The sequence below is a fragment of the Lathyrus oleraceus genome, chromosome 4 (assembly GCF_024323335.1).
Source record: "Lathyrus oleraceus cultivar Zhongwan6 chromosome 4, CAAS_Psat_ZW6_1.0, whole genome shotgun sequence".
Lineage (NCBI taxonomy): Eukaryota > Viridiplantae > Streptophyta > Magnoliopsida > Fabales > Fabaceae > Lathyrus > Lathyrus oleraceus.
The window spans coordinates 57,004,825-57,021,650 of NC_066582.1; the positions used below are offsets into that span (position 1 = coordinate 57,004,825).

The 16,826-nt window shown below is 36.0% G+C and overlaps 2 protein-coding genes across 2 annotated transcripts; both read right to left on the bottom strand.

The window, feature by feature from the left end:
• Positions 1 to 472: 472 nt before the first annotated feature.
• Positions 473 to 2,502, bottom strand: LOC127073306 (heavy metal-associated isoprenylated plant protein 35). The gene is made up of 3 exons (XM_051014455.1): positions 1,983 to 2,502; positions 1,806 to 1,881; positions 473 to 1,549 (listed from the first exon to the last, which is right to left on the bottom strand). The coding sequence occupies exons 1-3, from the start codon at positions 2,013 to 2,015 to the stop codon at positions 762 to 764; spliced, it is 897 nt and encodes a 298-aa protein (XP_050870412.1). The 5' UTR covers positions 2,016 to 2,502; the 3' UTR covers positions 473 to 761.
• A 12,278-nt stretch (positions 2,503 to 14,780) lies between these two features.
• On the bottom strand, positions 14,781 to 16,510 carry LOC127073308 (probable xyloglucan galactosyltransferase GT19). The gene has a single exon (XM_051014456.1). The coding sequence runs from the start codon at positions 16,270 to 16,272 to the stop codon at positions 14,917 to 14,919; it is 1,356 nt and encodes a 451-aa protein (XP_050870413.1). The 5' UTR covers positions 16,273 to 16,510; the 3' UTR covers positions 14,781 to 14,916.
• Positions 16,511 to 16,826: the final 316 nt, after the last annotated feature.

Sequence of the window (16,826 nt, forward strand, 5' to 3'; positions counted from 1 at the left end):
TCACACATGCTTCTTCCTTTAATACTTTATTTTTTCCACTTTATTTCATTGATGTTCACAATGGTTTAGGTCCACAAGCTGAACCACTCACATGGGGCTTAACAACATGAAAAATGTAGAGAAGACATTAATTGTGCCCTCATCCTCTCATTATAAAATTATGAATTTGTATATCAACTAGCATTGATTCAAGTGCTAACTGCTTTATTCAAAGCAAGCAAAACCAATTGAGATTCGATCGTGTTTCCCTACAGTCAAATATGCACGCATTCGGGGCATTAGGGACCGTTCGATCAAGATCAAACAGTTTATATTTAAGTTTGATATTTTATCATGTGATTATATATATAAATATTCTTGAAAACGAGGTAGGTAGAAAAGCAGTAAATATATATATGCCCAGAAAAGTAGCAATCAAATACGGCATTGTTCACGGCTCAATCAAAAGCTCTCACAATCATATAGACTCATAGTAGTAAATAAGTTATTATTGCACAATTTGATATGTTCTCCTTCCATCACAATTTCTCCAAATTAAGTACACTCTAATGTGTAGAGCAAACTTGTGAGTCCATGTGTTGAAAAAAAAACTAAAGTTGTGAGCATTTTCAGTGTTGAAAAAAGAACTTGTAAATGTAAAAATGATCCCTACAAAACCAAAAACATAATGCTTAGCTAAATTTCCCTAACTTACAAAATTACCATAACACAACAAAACTATCCTATAAGAGAACAAACCAAAACCAGTTAAGAGTGCAACATCACATAATAGAGCATCCATTTGCATTTTCATCACTAAAAAACTCAAATGGAATCAACGGTGCAGATTGAAACTGATAAGAGTCACGATCAAGGCCTGCACACATGTAGGGTAATGGCGGAACATAGTAAGAAGGACAATCCATTGTACCCATGGGACATAATCTGTTGTATGTAGCATGTTGTTGTACCAAAGGAGGATAGCACGTTTCTGGATACATCATGTACGGTTGCTGACGTGTAGGGCTGAGATTCACTTGGCCCACTACCTTACCTGGACAATGGAATTCTGATCCACTGTGTGCAGGTGCACCATTAGATGCTGAACTCAACCCATTGTTTCTGGTTCTAGTTCTAGTTCTAGTTCTAGTTCCAGTTCCAGTTTCACCACCACACTGAACTTTCTTTATCTTCTTCTTCCCAGAATCTTCTCCTCCCTTGTTGTCCTTTTCCGGTCCCTTACCACTTGCCGGAGACTTTTCCGGCGACCCCTTAGTTTTTGCGTTACTACTGTTTTTTTCACCAGCATTTTCAACAACTGAACTACGGTTGAATTCAGTACTATTTCCTGAAGAATTGTTTTTCTTTTGCACGGTTTCTTTGTCTCTTTGTTCACTCTTGTTACTGTTCTTAGCTTTGTTGGAATCTTTTCCTTTTGCAGGAAGATTCTCCGGCAAAACCTCCGCATGTTTTCCAGCTTTGGCCAGTTTCCTTATCAGAGTCTCAACAGCAACATTTCCTGTCACTGTTACTTTCTTCTGTTGCGGATCAATTGCTGTAGTAAACACTCCTGAACGCAAAACCAGAAAACATATATGAATCAAAAACACAAACAAACATATTCGACACAATACTAATATAATGTCTGACAATAACATGTTGAATCTGTCGTGTCGGGTGCTACATTGTTAATGCTAAAACACAAAACCATACCGTTGTTTGTTGTTTACACTATATGCTTTTGGGTTTATTATAATTTATAACAGTAAAATTTGAGTTTTAAATCTTTCCATGCATGGGAAGAAGAAGAAGAAGAAATAAAGTACCATCAATGTTTTGTAGAACTTTCTTTACTTTTCTTCTGCAACCTTCACAATGGATAGAAACTTTCAAGAACCATGTCTGAGAAACATATAAGAGAAACAAACTTTAGCTTATAAAACTAAACATAAACAAAAACAAAAGAAAAAATTTAGACAGTAGAGTTGATGGAAGATAGTTACCTGAAACTTCAATGGTTGTGAAGTAGCATCCATTAGAGAGAAAGTGTGAGAATGAGAGGGAATTAGAAAGTTCAAAATGAAAAAAATGAAAGTGAGAGAATGAGAAGGAGAAAATGGGAAGATGAATGGCTTTGAAAGTATAATGTGACAATGACAGAAGAAGTAACACAGTGATGCTTCTTTCCTCTGCCCTCTGAAATCATTCACTCAATCTATTCTCCCATTTTTCACTTTTCTATTTTTATTTTTACTTTCTTTAAGACTCTACTCATTTACACACTCAAATATTACTAATTTTTTTTTGTCTCTTGTAAATGTTCTAAGCTTTTGTTTCTTTATTACAAGTAACTTATTGGTATGTATGAGCTTAAAATATAGAAGCAAGAAACAACATAGGACAAGTAAAAGAGCCAAAGTTGATAATCGCCGTTTAGCAGAACAAAAAGAGTGACTTAAATATTTCTAGTTTGGAAGAAAAGTAACATCATTTTACCCAGTTTAGATTATTTACTGTTCTTTAAAGAAAAGACTAATCTACTTAGGCCTATGGATTTGTTTATTTATTTAGTATGAAAGGGAAATGACTGTAGGGCAATCTAGAGTGGAAATTTTCTTATTGGTAATTGATTTCAGCTATGTTGCTATAAGATGACCAAGTTCAACAGTACCTTGAAAGTTGTTGTTTAAAATATGAGAATATATAATTCAGTGCTTGTGAATTTAAGTTTGCTCAACCTACTTAGAAGGCAAACTAAGTACTTGATCAGTAACAATCATTAAATGAGGAAAGAACTTAGGTCATGAGTCATCACTCACTTGAGCAACTTGTTTAAATGAATTAGCAGTACTCTATATCCAATCTTCATGGCTTAATAATGACATCTAGAACTACCCCGACCTAGACGTCATTCACAAGGCAACAAGTCATCAACATGTTTCAAATTAAGGTTATTTTTTAGAAGAGAACAAAATTGGTTGAATTTGTAGTGTTTTGTAAGATTAGCGTTTGAAGTGACTTATAAATATTTAAAAAATAACACAAAAGATATCTATAATTAAAATGACAATGATAAAATTGAGAGAAAATGATAAATTATAAGTTTTCAGTTATAAGCTTCTTAAATTATCGAAAAAGTTATAAATCAGTAAAAATAAGCTACAAGTTTACGAGGAAGTAATGGTTACCAAACAATTTCTTTTAAATATATGAGTTGTTATGTGGTAGAATCAAAATCGTTATGTGGATGATAAAATGGTATTTATTATAATTGATTTGAGTTTCTGGTGTGGTGGAATAGTGATTGACGTATATGGTTAACACTTCATCACTCAAATTAGTAAGAGAATAAAAAGTGATGTAAGAGTGAGCCGTGGATCGCGATCATCCATCAAATTAATTTAAACATGCAACAGAATTCTTGAAGACGGAATTGTCTGTCTCAGGGGGAGTAGAGGTTTATTTGCTCAACGTGCTTTACTACTTTTACTTTTCCATTAAACCTTTTGTCTTGGGCCTTGTGGATGATCTAAAACAAATGCCCACACAAGACAAGAATTTAGATAGTGGTTGGGGTTCTCATGTTAATAATTGCCTGACATTTGTCTGTATTTGCCTCAATTCCCCTTCCGGTTAACATGAAACCCAAAAAATTTCTCGCTTGCATCCCGAACGACCATTTATTTAGATTTAGCTGCATGTTTAGCCTTCTCATTGATGTCAATGTTTCCTTCAAATCTTCATAATGTCACCCTTCATTTGGGGTTTTAACCACCATGTGTCGATGTATACTTTAAGGTTCCAACCTATCTGATTTGAAAATATAGTATCCATGAATCTCTGATATATTCCTCATGCATTCTTCAACAGAAAGGCAAGACATCGTAATAGTAATTGCTCTAGTTTATCATGAATGCTATTTTGGGGTGTCGATGAGGCTCATCCTAATTTGGTTGTACCCAGAGTAGACATCCATGAAGCTTAAGGTTCTGAAACCCGACACGCCATCGATGAGCTTGTCAATTTTGGGTATTGGATAAAGGTCTTTAGGGAATACCTTATTGAAATCCATCACATTCACCACTTTCCCGAGTTCTTCTTTACCAATACTATATTCGTCAGCCATGTTAGATACTTAATTTCCTGGATGGCTCTCGCTTTCAACAACTTTTTTACCTCTTCTGATACGACCAAGCTTTTTTCTTCCTCTTTTTTGCGTTTTCTTTGTGCGATAGGATTTACTCTAGGCTTTATGGATAGTTGGTGGCAAACAACATTTGGGTTTATTCCGGGCATATATGTAGGCGCCCATACAAAAATATTCACATTCTTCTTTAGTAGTTGCACAATCTCAACTTCTTCGTACTTTGGAAGCGTCGTCTTGGTATGGGTATTCTGGTGCTCTTTGGTGCCTATTTGAATAGTTTTCAGTTCCTCAATGAGATTCATAACATCCTCTAGAGGATCTCCACAGGGATTGAAGTCCACATAGTGGACTTTGTGCGTGTCTGCTTATCGGATGGGCTCTTTGTTGCTTCTCTTTTTTAACTTTAGACTATCTCAATAGCAAATCCTCTTTAACTCTTGACCCATATTTACTATGCCCACTCATTTATTAGTTAACTGATATTTCATAGCCAGTTATAGTGTTGACATAACCGCCTCAAAGGCGTTGAAGGCCAACATGCATATGATGATGTTGTAAGGTGCTAGAGCATTTTTAACCATGTATCGTACTTTTACTATCTTCGCACTCCCTTCCTTCTTGAAAGTGGTATTGATAGCGATATAATCCAAGACATGAACCTGCTCACCTGAAAACCTAACTAATGATCCTTTGAATGGTTGGAGGAGTCCGAGGTCTAACTTCAATACTTCGAAAGCCTCCCAGTAAAGGATATATGCGGAACTATTGGGATCGATCAATACTCTTTTCACACTCCAATCATAGATCTGGAGATTAATTACCATTATATCATCTTCATGTGGCATTATATCCTTTGCATCTCTGTGAGAGAAACTAACAGTCAAGACCATGGCTCTTAATTATGTAAGTAGAGCATTAGAGACATGTATCATTTGTCAGACACATTTCTTTCTGGATGAGCTAAATTCATCGCCGCCTGCGAATCCGCCAACTATTGTATTCAAAGTATGATACATTGCACTCTTCATATGTTCTTCCTTCACACTCTGTGCTCTCTTGGATGAATGGAATTTTCCCCAAGTTTGTTTATATGGGGATCCTCTTCTTTTGCGTCATTGTCGCTTTCTTGCAAATATTTATGCAGTCGGAATCTCTGGACTAACTTATCAATCTCATGCTTTAAATGGTGACAATTGTTGGTGTGATGACCCCGCACTCTATGGTACTTGACTATTTGTCAGTGTATGTAAAACCTTAAACCTTCAAACTTATTTTAAAAGGTTTACACGATAATTTAAGGTGTCATCAATGACAATCCTTCGAAAACATATCAAATCATTTGAAAAATACGTAGCATAAAAACATTTTATAACTACTTCATAAATAAAGTAATGACTTCAAAACAAGAAAGTAAACATCAATATAAAGCATAACAAACTCTCGCCCCCGATGTTACACGACCAGAGCATTAAAAACCACTAATATCCGAAAAAATGGATAAATAAAAGAAAAAGTAGCTCCAACAAGCCACCTTCCACACACAACAATAATGCTTACTCCTGAGTATCTGCAAGATGTCCATGGTGGACAACATGGGCAAAAAGGGTGAGAAACAACATTTAAAATGAACAGTGTAAATAATGTTAAGGTAGAAAGCATACAGCAATATACACATTCAATACACAATCAACAACACCATAGTCTCACGCCCGTTCATAAGAACATACACATTCATTAGATAGACACACTATTCATAACAATTCATTAACTACATCAAGTATTCTAACCAATAACAACATCATGAATAATCAATTACATATGCAAACATGTATGCAATGTACTTCACAACTGACTAATTATGCATGAGGTACCATTCATGGACAACACGGGTCCATCTCACTCTTGAATCCCCACCATAGAACTAGAGCACACCAAATCGCTATTAATCACCATATAGTAACGCTTCACTAATTCCTTATTGGAATTAACTACTCGCTCCTAAATCCACACCATCAGACCAAAGCACACCAAATTGTTACTATCACAATAAGTAACACTTCATCGATTCCGATCCATAACAAGCATCTCGCTCATGAATTCATGCCACCAGACCAGAGCACACCAAATGGTTACTATCACCATAAGTAACTCTTCACTGATTCCCATCCAGAATCAGCTACTCGCTCCTTAATCGATACCACCGGATTAGAGCACACCAAATCGTTACTATAACCACAAGTAACGCTTCATCGATTCCCATCCGGAATCAGTTACTCGCTCCTGAATTCATATCACCGGACCAGAGCACACCAAAGTCGTTTTGGTTTTCCTAAAGTTATCGTATCTGATAATGGTGCTCAATTCGCTAGTACCACAGTTTTATATTTTGCAAAGACCTGGGAATACAAAATTGATTCATCTCAATTGGGTATCCTTAAGCCAACATTCAAGAAGAAGCAACAAATAAAATCATTTTGTTAGGAATGAAGAAAAAGTTGGACAGAGCCAAAGGATTATGGGCCGAGTATCTGCATGAAATTTTATCGTCTTGCCACACCATGCAGAATTCAACTACCCGGGAGACTCCATTCAGAAAGGTTTACGGTGCAGATGCGTTGATACCAGTTGAAATCAACACGTCAACGTGGAGGAGCTTGGCTTTTAATGAAAGCATAAACTCATAAGGATTGGACGTTTCGACAAGTTTGTTGGATGAAATAAGGGAAACGGCTCACGTCAGAGAATTTGTAGCTAAATAAAGAATTGCTCAGAGGTTCAATATCAAAGTAAGATATAGAGGATTTCATAAGGGTGACTTAGTGGTGAAGAAAGTAATTGATCCCACAAAGAAAGAGAAGTTAGCTCCGAATCTAGAGGAACCCCACCGTGTTCTTCAGAGATTAAACAAAGGGGATTACAAGTTGGAGAGCTTAGAGGGAGTTGAAATACCCAGAACTTGGAATGTAACTAGTCTCAAATTTTATCTGAGTTAAACTATGTAATAAATATAGTGAATAGAAGTCATGAAGATGCACTGTTCTCCCTTGCAATGAGCATGGGTTTGAATGAGGCACCCATAGTTGAGACAAATATCTTTGTAAAGAAAATCCTAGGACTTGATCCAGGAAAAATTTCAAGCGCACTTAAAGCCTCTGGCATAAACGACTTCGGTCGGGTAACGTTTAATGAAACCTCTGGCCTAACTAAAGTCCAAGCGCACTTAAAGCCTCTAGCATAATCGGCTCCGGTCAGGTAACGTTTAATAAAACCTTTGGCCTAACTAAAATCCAAGTGCACTTAAAGCCTATGGAATAATCGACTTCGGCTGGATAACGTTTAATGAAACCTCTGGCCTAACTAAAGTCCAAGCGTACTTAAAGCCTCTGACATAATCGGCTTCGGCCGGGTAACATTTAAGAAAACCTCTGGCCTAAATAAAGTCCAAGCGCACTTAAAGCCTATGGAATAATCGGCTTCGGTCGAGATATGTAAGAACACATATGGCTTAAGAAAAACCCAAGTAGCTCAGGGCTTCCGACACCTCGGTTGTGACTAGGTAATGCTTAATGAGAGCATTTGTATTCATTTAAATGTCAAACCTATGTGGCTTTGAAAAAACGTATAAAGCCAGTACACCTATGAAGTCTAATAACGCAACCAATTTATCATCGATGAAGCATACGACTTATCTTAACCTCCTAGACTTTGTTGCCGAAGATAAGATAATTGCGTCGGCCAATAAGGTCGGCCTTAAATTCATAACTCAAGTAATAATAAATAAAGCCAAAGGGAATGTATAGAAAATAAATGAAATAACATCATCACAAAGCCTTTAAAAGTCTTAATTATTCAACAGGAAAGAAAAATACTGTTCAAAAAAGATACAAGGTGCACATCACCATTGATGGCTAACAAAAAGCTTTAAAAAAACTTAAACTTCATGCTCGTTCATCTGAGCTTATGATGTCGAGTTGTCATATGTCAAGCCTTTCGAGCCCTCTGCTTCGGGTGAAACATCATCCATGTCGACTAATTTCCTGTCCATCACGGTCTTAAAGAAATCCATCTTCGACACGTCTAAGTCTGGTGTGATGCATAGAGCTTGGGCTTTAACTCTCTCAAAAGCTTCGTCGCCAACAAAAAGTAGGTCCACCTATGCATCTTGAATAGATTTCTTCAAAGTCTCGTTGAGATTCCGAGATTGCTCTGCTTCTTGAGTTAGGCTAACGTTAACTGCTTCCAGTTCTGAGCACCTAGTTACCATGGTTTCGTTCTTTGTGGACATTTCTAATAATTGAGATGCTGACAACTCCTACTATGTCTTCATCTTAGAAAGTTGTTTGGTCAAATCCTCCACTTGAGCGGTCCGGGTTTTCAAGTCATCCCTTGTCTGAATCATCTCTTTGTTAAGACGAATCTCGTTTGGCTCATGCGCATTACCCACTTCAAATAAACCCATAGTCATTACATCACACCTCACCAAGTAGGCCCTAAGGTTTTGGGTCAACTGTTGGGCACCAATACACTTTACTTTTTCAACATCCTTTGATGTGTTTAAATGATCATAGAGGAACCTCAAACCCGTCAAAGATGTTGGACAAAAACTTAAACTCAAAGTAGGGTTTGGCTTGATGACTACTACCCAAATCTTGCATAAGAGTGGTAATCGTCAAGTCTGCTTGATTGGCATTGTCACTCATCAAGGTTTTCATTTTCTTGGGAGAGGTAGGTTTTGGTTCCTCGGAAGCAGGGACATGTATTGACTAGGGGTCCGACGTAATGGAATCCATTTTAGCAATGCCTAGCTTCTTTCGCTTGAGATCCCGGGTCTGAATTCCCGTAAGGTCACTCTTGGAAGAAAATTGATCCCAACGTTTTTCTCTTGCCTCAGCCATCAATTTCTTCTATTATGAGAGTTTAAGGTTTGTCATTTTGGTTGAAATAAAAGTTAGAACCAGTAAAAAGGATGATTAAATGACATTATGTTAAAGTAATAAATAACATATGGACGATTATCCAAAAAATTAGAAAAATTTTCGGGTTCATCAATCATTTGTAAAAGATCTTTAACTTCCACTACCCGAAAAACATCCAAGACGACCAAAGATCAAATTTACAAATCATTCAGTTTGTCGTAGTCAAAAATAGAAACCAATAAAGGGTTGTCCGACTAGTAGATCGGGAAGCGGTGGTTCCCGTCTAAATCATATATAATCTAGGGACATCTCGTCCCACTTTTGACTCGAAGGAATTTGCCTTCAAAGCCCTTATAGTTAGTAGTATAAGCTTGCAGAAAACTCTTTCCCATAATTCCGCTAAGGGAAACCCAACCTCTTTTCTAGGCACCCTTTAACTCAAAGAACGAGAAGATTTGACCTAATGTCGGCACTATGTCTATCGAGTCACAAACAATCTCAAAAGCTTTAACAAAGCTCCAGTTGTTAGGGCGTAATTAAGAGGGAGCTATATTAAAAAAATTTGAGAAGGTCGGATTCGAAGTCGGTAAAGGGAAAGCGAATTTTGAAATCTTCGACGACTCCTAAATAAAAAATAAAAGCAGTCATACAAAACTTCTTTAGGGTGAATGGTGCCCACTTTTTCACATGTTTCGCAGGGTTCCAAAATTACGTCCTCTTCATTCTCGGTGGAAGAGACTGAAGTATTGGACCGAAGCTTCGAAATATAGCTTTCATAAACAATAATGTGGTTGTAGCTCAAAACCTCTTTATCTACCAAATATCTTGTTGCATCCATCTAAATATTCAGAAAACCTGAGGAGGAAGACTCCAAATCAACGTTACTAATGGGGGAAGGGATCTCACCATAAACTTCTCTAATGATGCGGTCAAAATATGTTATATTCAAATAACCCTCACACTCTCGCATACAAGCATTTCAAATTATATTCCTATCACTAATAGTAAGAACGACTAAATATGAACACATAATAATAATAAAGAAAAAGAAACAAATGAGTAGTGATACCTGAAGTTTGAAGGTTGGGAGTCCAATTGATAGATACTTAGTGGGAGAGACGATTGAAAGAAACGCTTGGAAGGGATATTTGAATAAAAGTCAATTTAAAAATAAAACATTTGTAACGGCCAGGAAGTTTTCGCAGAATATAAATGATGAAGTGGGAGTTCTCATAAAAATCATCATGATGAGGAGAGAGAATTTTTTTTGTTATCATTAGAAATGACGGTGGAAATTCGAGTAGAAAGATTGAGGAAGATTTTCTGGGCTTTTCTTGTCCGAACACTTCGATCTTTCAGACCTATTGTTCAAGGGCTTATGTACATCCTGAAAAGTTAATTGATCAAACCTAGGTATGAGATCGATGAAGCCTATCTTGAAGCATGTGAGTTCTTTGAGGCCGAATTGACATGATAGTCGAGTATGGTAGGATTAACAGATCGGGTAGTCAGGATGTCATCTACTAGTCAGAATCAGGTTAGGCCATTCAGATATGCATAACAAAACCGACTTCCCATAAGCCGAGGATGGTTCAATTAAATACAAATCGGATCTGGTGACAAAGCTAGGATATCATCTAAAGAGTCATAAGAGAGTGGATACAATATAATTCATGAAGATAAAGAGTTATCATTATTGAAAAGGAAGTCATTAAAGGACAATTATAAGGGGCAGCGGATGTTACTAACAGGAGATTTAATGAAGGATCTGGAGAGTTCAGGGAGAGGGAAGAAGGAAACCTATAAATAGGAGGATATTCGGAGGATAAAGAAATAAGACATGAAAACCTAACATAACAGACACCCCAACCATTCATTATAGACTCTCCTTAAACTATAACGAGGAAGTCAACATTTAAGTATTTTATATATATATATATATATATATATATATATATATATATATATATATATATATATATATATATATATATATATATATATATATATATATATATATATATATATATATATATATATATTATATATATATATATATATATATATATATATATATATATATATATATATATATATATATATATATATATATATAAACACAACAATACATCACCGACAATTGATTTCATAACAATACACCGACTGAACTCACTAAGCAGTAACAACCCAAAGTAAACAATCACTACCATCGGAAACAACTCGAAAATTGAGTCGACGACCTAAAAATGGTCAACATAGGGACTGAGGGTCAGCCCACCCATCCCGACGATTGTCATGACTGAACAGTCACCCTTTTCCCCACCATACTATCACCCTGTGACGCCTGGGCCAACAACCCATCTTCGGAGACCATGACGGACTCCCCGTCATCCCCATGACAATCGTCACCCAACCCGGAAGCAGTGACAAACAATTTATCATCATGTTGACGCACATCAGCTTTTCCTTATGCAATGATAGGTAGACCGTCACCCAGGTGACGCCCGTTACCGCTATGCAGCTAGCAGAACTTACGTTGCCACCATTTGAGCACTTTCAAAGCTCTGATTTCAACCCCCAACCACCTGAATCGAACAAAAACGCATCACCCATGTTATATTAAATAAAAACCTCATCAAATCAGCACCAATTACACATCAACACCAATTTATCATGTGACTTTAACTACATATTCATCATCACCAAAGCATAAAACATAAACAACACCAATCCAATTCTTCTCATACAATTGCATACGAATTTCAACATGTAATTACACCATAAAACATAATCAAAGTATGATAATCTAGAGGTGTATGCACAACCATCCAATGGATTCAAAATCTTCAACAATGGAGGAAGAGGGTTAAGATCTCTCCCTATACTTTAAGAAAAATACACTCATCTAAGAATAATCCCCTTACCTGAATACTGCAGAAAAATTCTAAATCTTCTTTTTGAAATCCTAGGTTTGCATTTGCCTCTTTGAAATCCTACTTTCACAACTTTTACGTTATGTTCAAAAACTCCCCCTTTTCTCCCTATTTTCTATTAAAAATAAAACCCAATTTATCTTTTATTAATTCTAAATCTTCCATCATCTTTTGGTTTCTCTCGCCTTGTCCCACCACTTTTCTCATTATACCACTTTCTACCCCATTACTCTTTTCTTATTTTTCTCTATATTCTTCTATTATTTCTATATTATTTTAATTAATCAAAAATAGTGATAATAGTATAAATTATATGCCACCTCAAATAATTCCACCAAAAATACACATAACACACCAATAAAATTATATAAGTATATACTGACTCAATTAAATAAAATAAATTCAAATTTTGGGGTGTTAAAGGTAGTATAGCCTGACGGGTGCATCCCAATCCTCCATGAGATTGACTCATTCGACCATGACTCTTTATAGCAAACCCTGATGCCATGTAAGAATGAAAAGGATATGCAACTGCCATTGCATTATCTGCGTACATCGACGCGATAGTCTGTAGGCCTACCATCATTATAATTGGCATGCCATATGGATACTTTGTACCATTGGGGAAAGTGTAAAACTTGACAAAATGAAGGCATAGAACCTCCTATAGTGGTTTGTTTAACCACATGAATAACGGGAAAACTAGTTTGTGGTGGTATCACCATTTCTAGTGTTGCAGTCGAACCCAGTGCCAGACTCACAATAGGAGCAATTACTCCAACGGTTGTTGAACTGCATGTATCGCCAATTGTCTTTTTGATTGGCTGTTCTTCTACATTTGGGGCATTATTCTGGGAGGAAAAATTCCATGAGGGTATTAATTTATTAATAGTTTAGTCATACTAACGGATTTACCACTCCTCAGACGCATAAACACGTAACATATGACAACATTTAGATGTGAAGAAAAAAAGTAAATATAAAAGCACGATATACTATTTGCAAAAGTTTAAATTTTGCATAAAGAGTTTCACTGGACGTGCCAATTTGTTTACTAGTGTTTTTAGTAAACAAATCACAAGTTTTAGTTCACTTAAAGGGTTAAACTCGAACAAATCCTAAATACATTTTGTGCGAGATATTTGAGAAATGTGTTTGTACCTAAAAGTTTTATCTTTGAATTTATAGAGACCAGATAAGAATGTAAAGAAATAAAATGCAGAATTGCTTAAAAAAGGATCAAGTAAATGAAGAAAACAACAAAATAATTGGATAAAAAGTGTTTGAATTAAAAGTGGGTCGCATGTTTATACATTTCTCATGAATTCTTGATCTCGGTGACTCAGATATGTGAATTCTAAAGACAATAGAATGAAAATGTGAACCCTTGTCCTAGAGACCAAATCTACTTATATAATATGTACATCCATAATTCTCGACAACAATTACTTCCTAGGGATTCAACACGTAACTTGCTACATGGGCTTCTTCCTTCTCCTTCTGTTGTGTTTCCACATGTCTTTGGTTCTTGAATTGTCTTAAACTACTATTCCCTCCAATCTCAAATATAAGAAAAAAAAAATTCAATGGTCTTAAATATAAGCAAAAATCATCTATAATTGTTACATTCAATGATAGTATTCCAAATAAACCCTTAACTTTTTTACATATCTATGTTTGTAAGGATTTCCAAAGCAGAAATATTGATAAAATTAGAAAGAGTGTAAGAATTAAATGCAATCATACATTTTTTTTAAAGGATGAACGTTTTTTGTAAATTGTCTTATAAATGAGATCGAAGGGAGTACCATTGTCGAAATTAACTTCAAATCCTCTAACTGTATCTATCGAAGAGTTCTTCTGTCGAATCTTATGATCTGATGTCGAAATGCTTCTAAGTCATTCAATTCCACCTAATAGGCAAGTTGAACCCATCGTCCCTGATAGGTGTGTCAAATTCATCAACTCTGTCGAAACGATTAATATATCGACACTTATACCTTGGTCATCTTACACTTTAAGATTTTCATACTTTTGTTTCATATCTTCATGTCAAAACGTTAAGTTAAAATTTTCTTCAATTTTTTTTTTCAAATTTAATATTAATTCAACAAACATGTCGTGTATATAAAATTCATCCATAAATACTTATGTTACCATGTTAATTGTGATTTATTTTGTATCTTACTTTCTGTTATTTATTTACCTCTAATTTTCTTTTCTTTTTTTAGTTAAACCAATGAATAATCAATTTTAACTTATTTATTCATGAACCAATGTCGAGCGGCAACAGACAAACCCATGCACATACAAGGATAAGTTACTAGGAAAATATTTATAATAGTTCAACTTCTAAAATATACCAAAAGATAAATGACATGAAACGCCAAAAAATATGTCTCATCTTCTTTTCATCTTTCTCCTAGGATGAATTTTATTACTACACAATATATAATGCAGAAATACAGAACCAGTATGAATGATCTGGGGAACATTCATTCGTTCCAGCCTACCCAACAAAAGGAAAGTACAGCATATTATCAATATAACGTTAACATGTTCTGAACTGCACACACATAACCAACTGTTGATCACAATACATATGGTGCTTTGTTGCATTCTGGCCTTTTTTTGTAAGAAGAAGAAACCTGTGATGTTGGAGTAGTAAAGCAAACCTTAAATTACTCAACAACAAAAAAAAAGAGAGAAAAAGAACCTAGAATATGAACATATATATTATGTAATTGCTCTGCCTTTCCACTTTGATGGCATGATCATGAAAAAAAAAATCATTAAGAGGGAATGTAAGTTTAACTTCCATGTCAATATCTATTGATTATTGCCAAAAACACAACTTAAAAAAGGAAAGTACAAATGCTATTGGCTATTCAGCTATTGCTTAAACTCTGAACCTAAATCAAGAAAAGGAAAAAAAATCTAATTACACAACGAAATCAAGTTCCTGAAGCCTCGTTCGAATCTTATCCAATGTACCATCAATGGTTAAATCAAATGCATCCTTCTTCGTTCTCAAACCAGGAGAACTATTATGCTTCCTATACACAACCCTAGGAATCATCTCCATTACTTTCTCCCTCATTCTCCTAACCCTAGCTCTAGGTATTCTCTGCAACACATCAAGAATCCTCAATCCCTTAAACACAACATCCTCCTTAGGTATAGTAACAGAAAAACTCTCAAATTCATTCTCCGGCAAATGCCACGAATACTGCAATTTCGCAGACAAATCCTCGAAAAACACAGGTATACAACCCACAAGAATCGCATCGAAAGTCGATCTCCGAGTCGGAGTATCCCCGGGAGGTTGCAAACAGAAACTCGCCCCTAACATTGGTTTCATAAACCTAATTGGATCATGCTCACAAACACCATTGGAACAATCAATAGTATCACAAAGTTTTTCATAACCAAATGAATTTCCATTCTTACTACTGCCACTGCTGTTATCGCATTCGATTCTTATACTCCGCCGGATATTCGGCGTCGAAGAGTAACCTCCACCGCCGGCGAAAAGAGCAAGAGAAAATCTCTTCGACCGACGAACACGCTGGATCCATGAATCCAACAAAGCGAGATTCGGCGGATGAAACGACGTCGGAAAAGGAACAGCGTGTTCTTGCCACGGCCAAGCACGAGCCTCGAGAGTCAAAGCCGTTACATTGAAAAACTGCTGTAACTCAAGAAACGAAGTTCCCCAAAGATGAGGATCCGTATCCAACGGCTGACAAAAATCCCAAGCGGGTCGGGCCATAACCAGAAAATGATCGTGACCCGAAAAACGGTTCCATATGGAAGGGTTATCGTTTTGAAGGAAATGAAAAAGTTGAACACCGTGTTCTTCGCTGGAGTTATATTCAGGACCGTAAAGATAACGGAGAGCGTCGAAGCCAGCGTAGTAAGGAAGATAAACGGCGTTAGCGATTTGCGGATCTTCCGTTAAACATGGATATTCCAACATTCGGCGATGGAAGATGAGTTCAAGCATGGACGGGTCGGTTCGGTACCAACTATGTGAACGGTTATGGGTTTTTTGACCCAAACCATGATTTGCTAAGAAAGGACATAAATCGTCTAGGAATGTGTATTCGGAACAATTTGAGAGGAGATCTAGGTTGAAGATTGAAGGTAGTTTTCTTATGTGGATCCAACGTTTTTCACAGTCGATTTGTGTTTGTGTTGTTGATTTGAGATTTTCATTGTTTTGAGATGTGGTTGGATTGAAGAGGAGGAAGAGAGTGATGATGGAGACGGTGATGGGTGATATTGATAATGCCATTGATGATTGAAATTTGAAGGTTTGTTTAACGGTTTTGATTGTGTTTGGTGTGTTTCATTGTTTTGGTTGTGACTTGTGATAATGAATGATTGATCTGGGTTTGGGTTTAGTATGAAAAGGGAATTAAGGTGAAAGTGGAAATTAGTTAATTTAAGAGTGATTAATTGTTGTTTAACTAGTTGTATTTAATTATTTATTTATTAATGGGGGGTTTGATTTATGAGTGTGCAGGGTTGTCGGTGTAGGACGCGTGGTTTGGACTTTGGAGGGTGGTTCTCACTTCTCACTGCCAGTGGCATTGTTTACTTTTGTTTTTACTACTGACAGTGGAAGCCATCAATTGTGTTGTGCGATTCTTTTTTGTACTGAAGCAGAAGGGAGGGCTCATTTTATGTGTAGATGTAGAAAGGGTCATCATCTAATATGGAAGTTGTTTTTAACACCTAAGAGTAAGTTTTATTGTAAAATGTAGAAAATTAAATCAAGTATATAAAAAATGTTTCTAAATAATTTCATCAATTTAAGAAGATTCCTTTAATTTATATATCAGTATT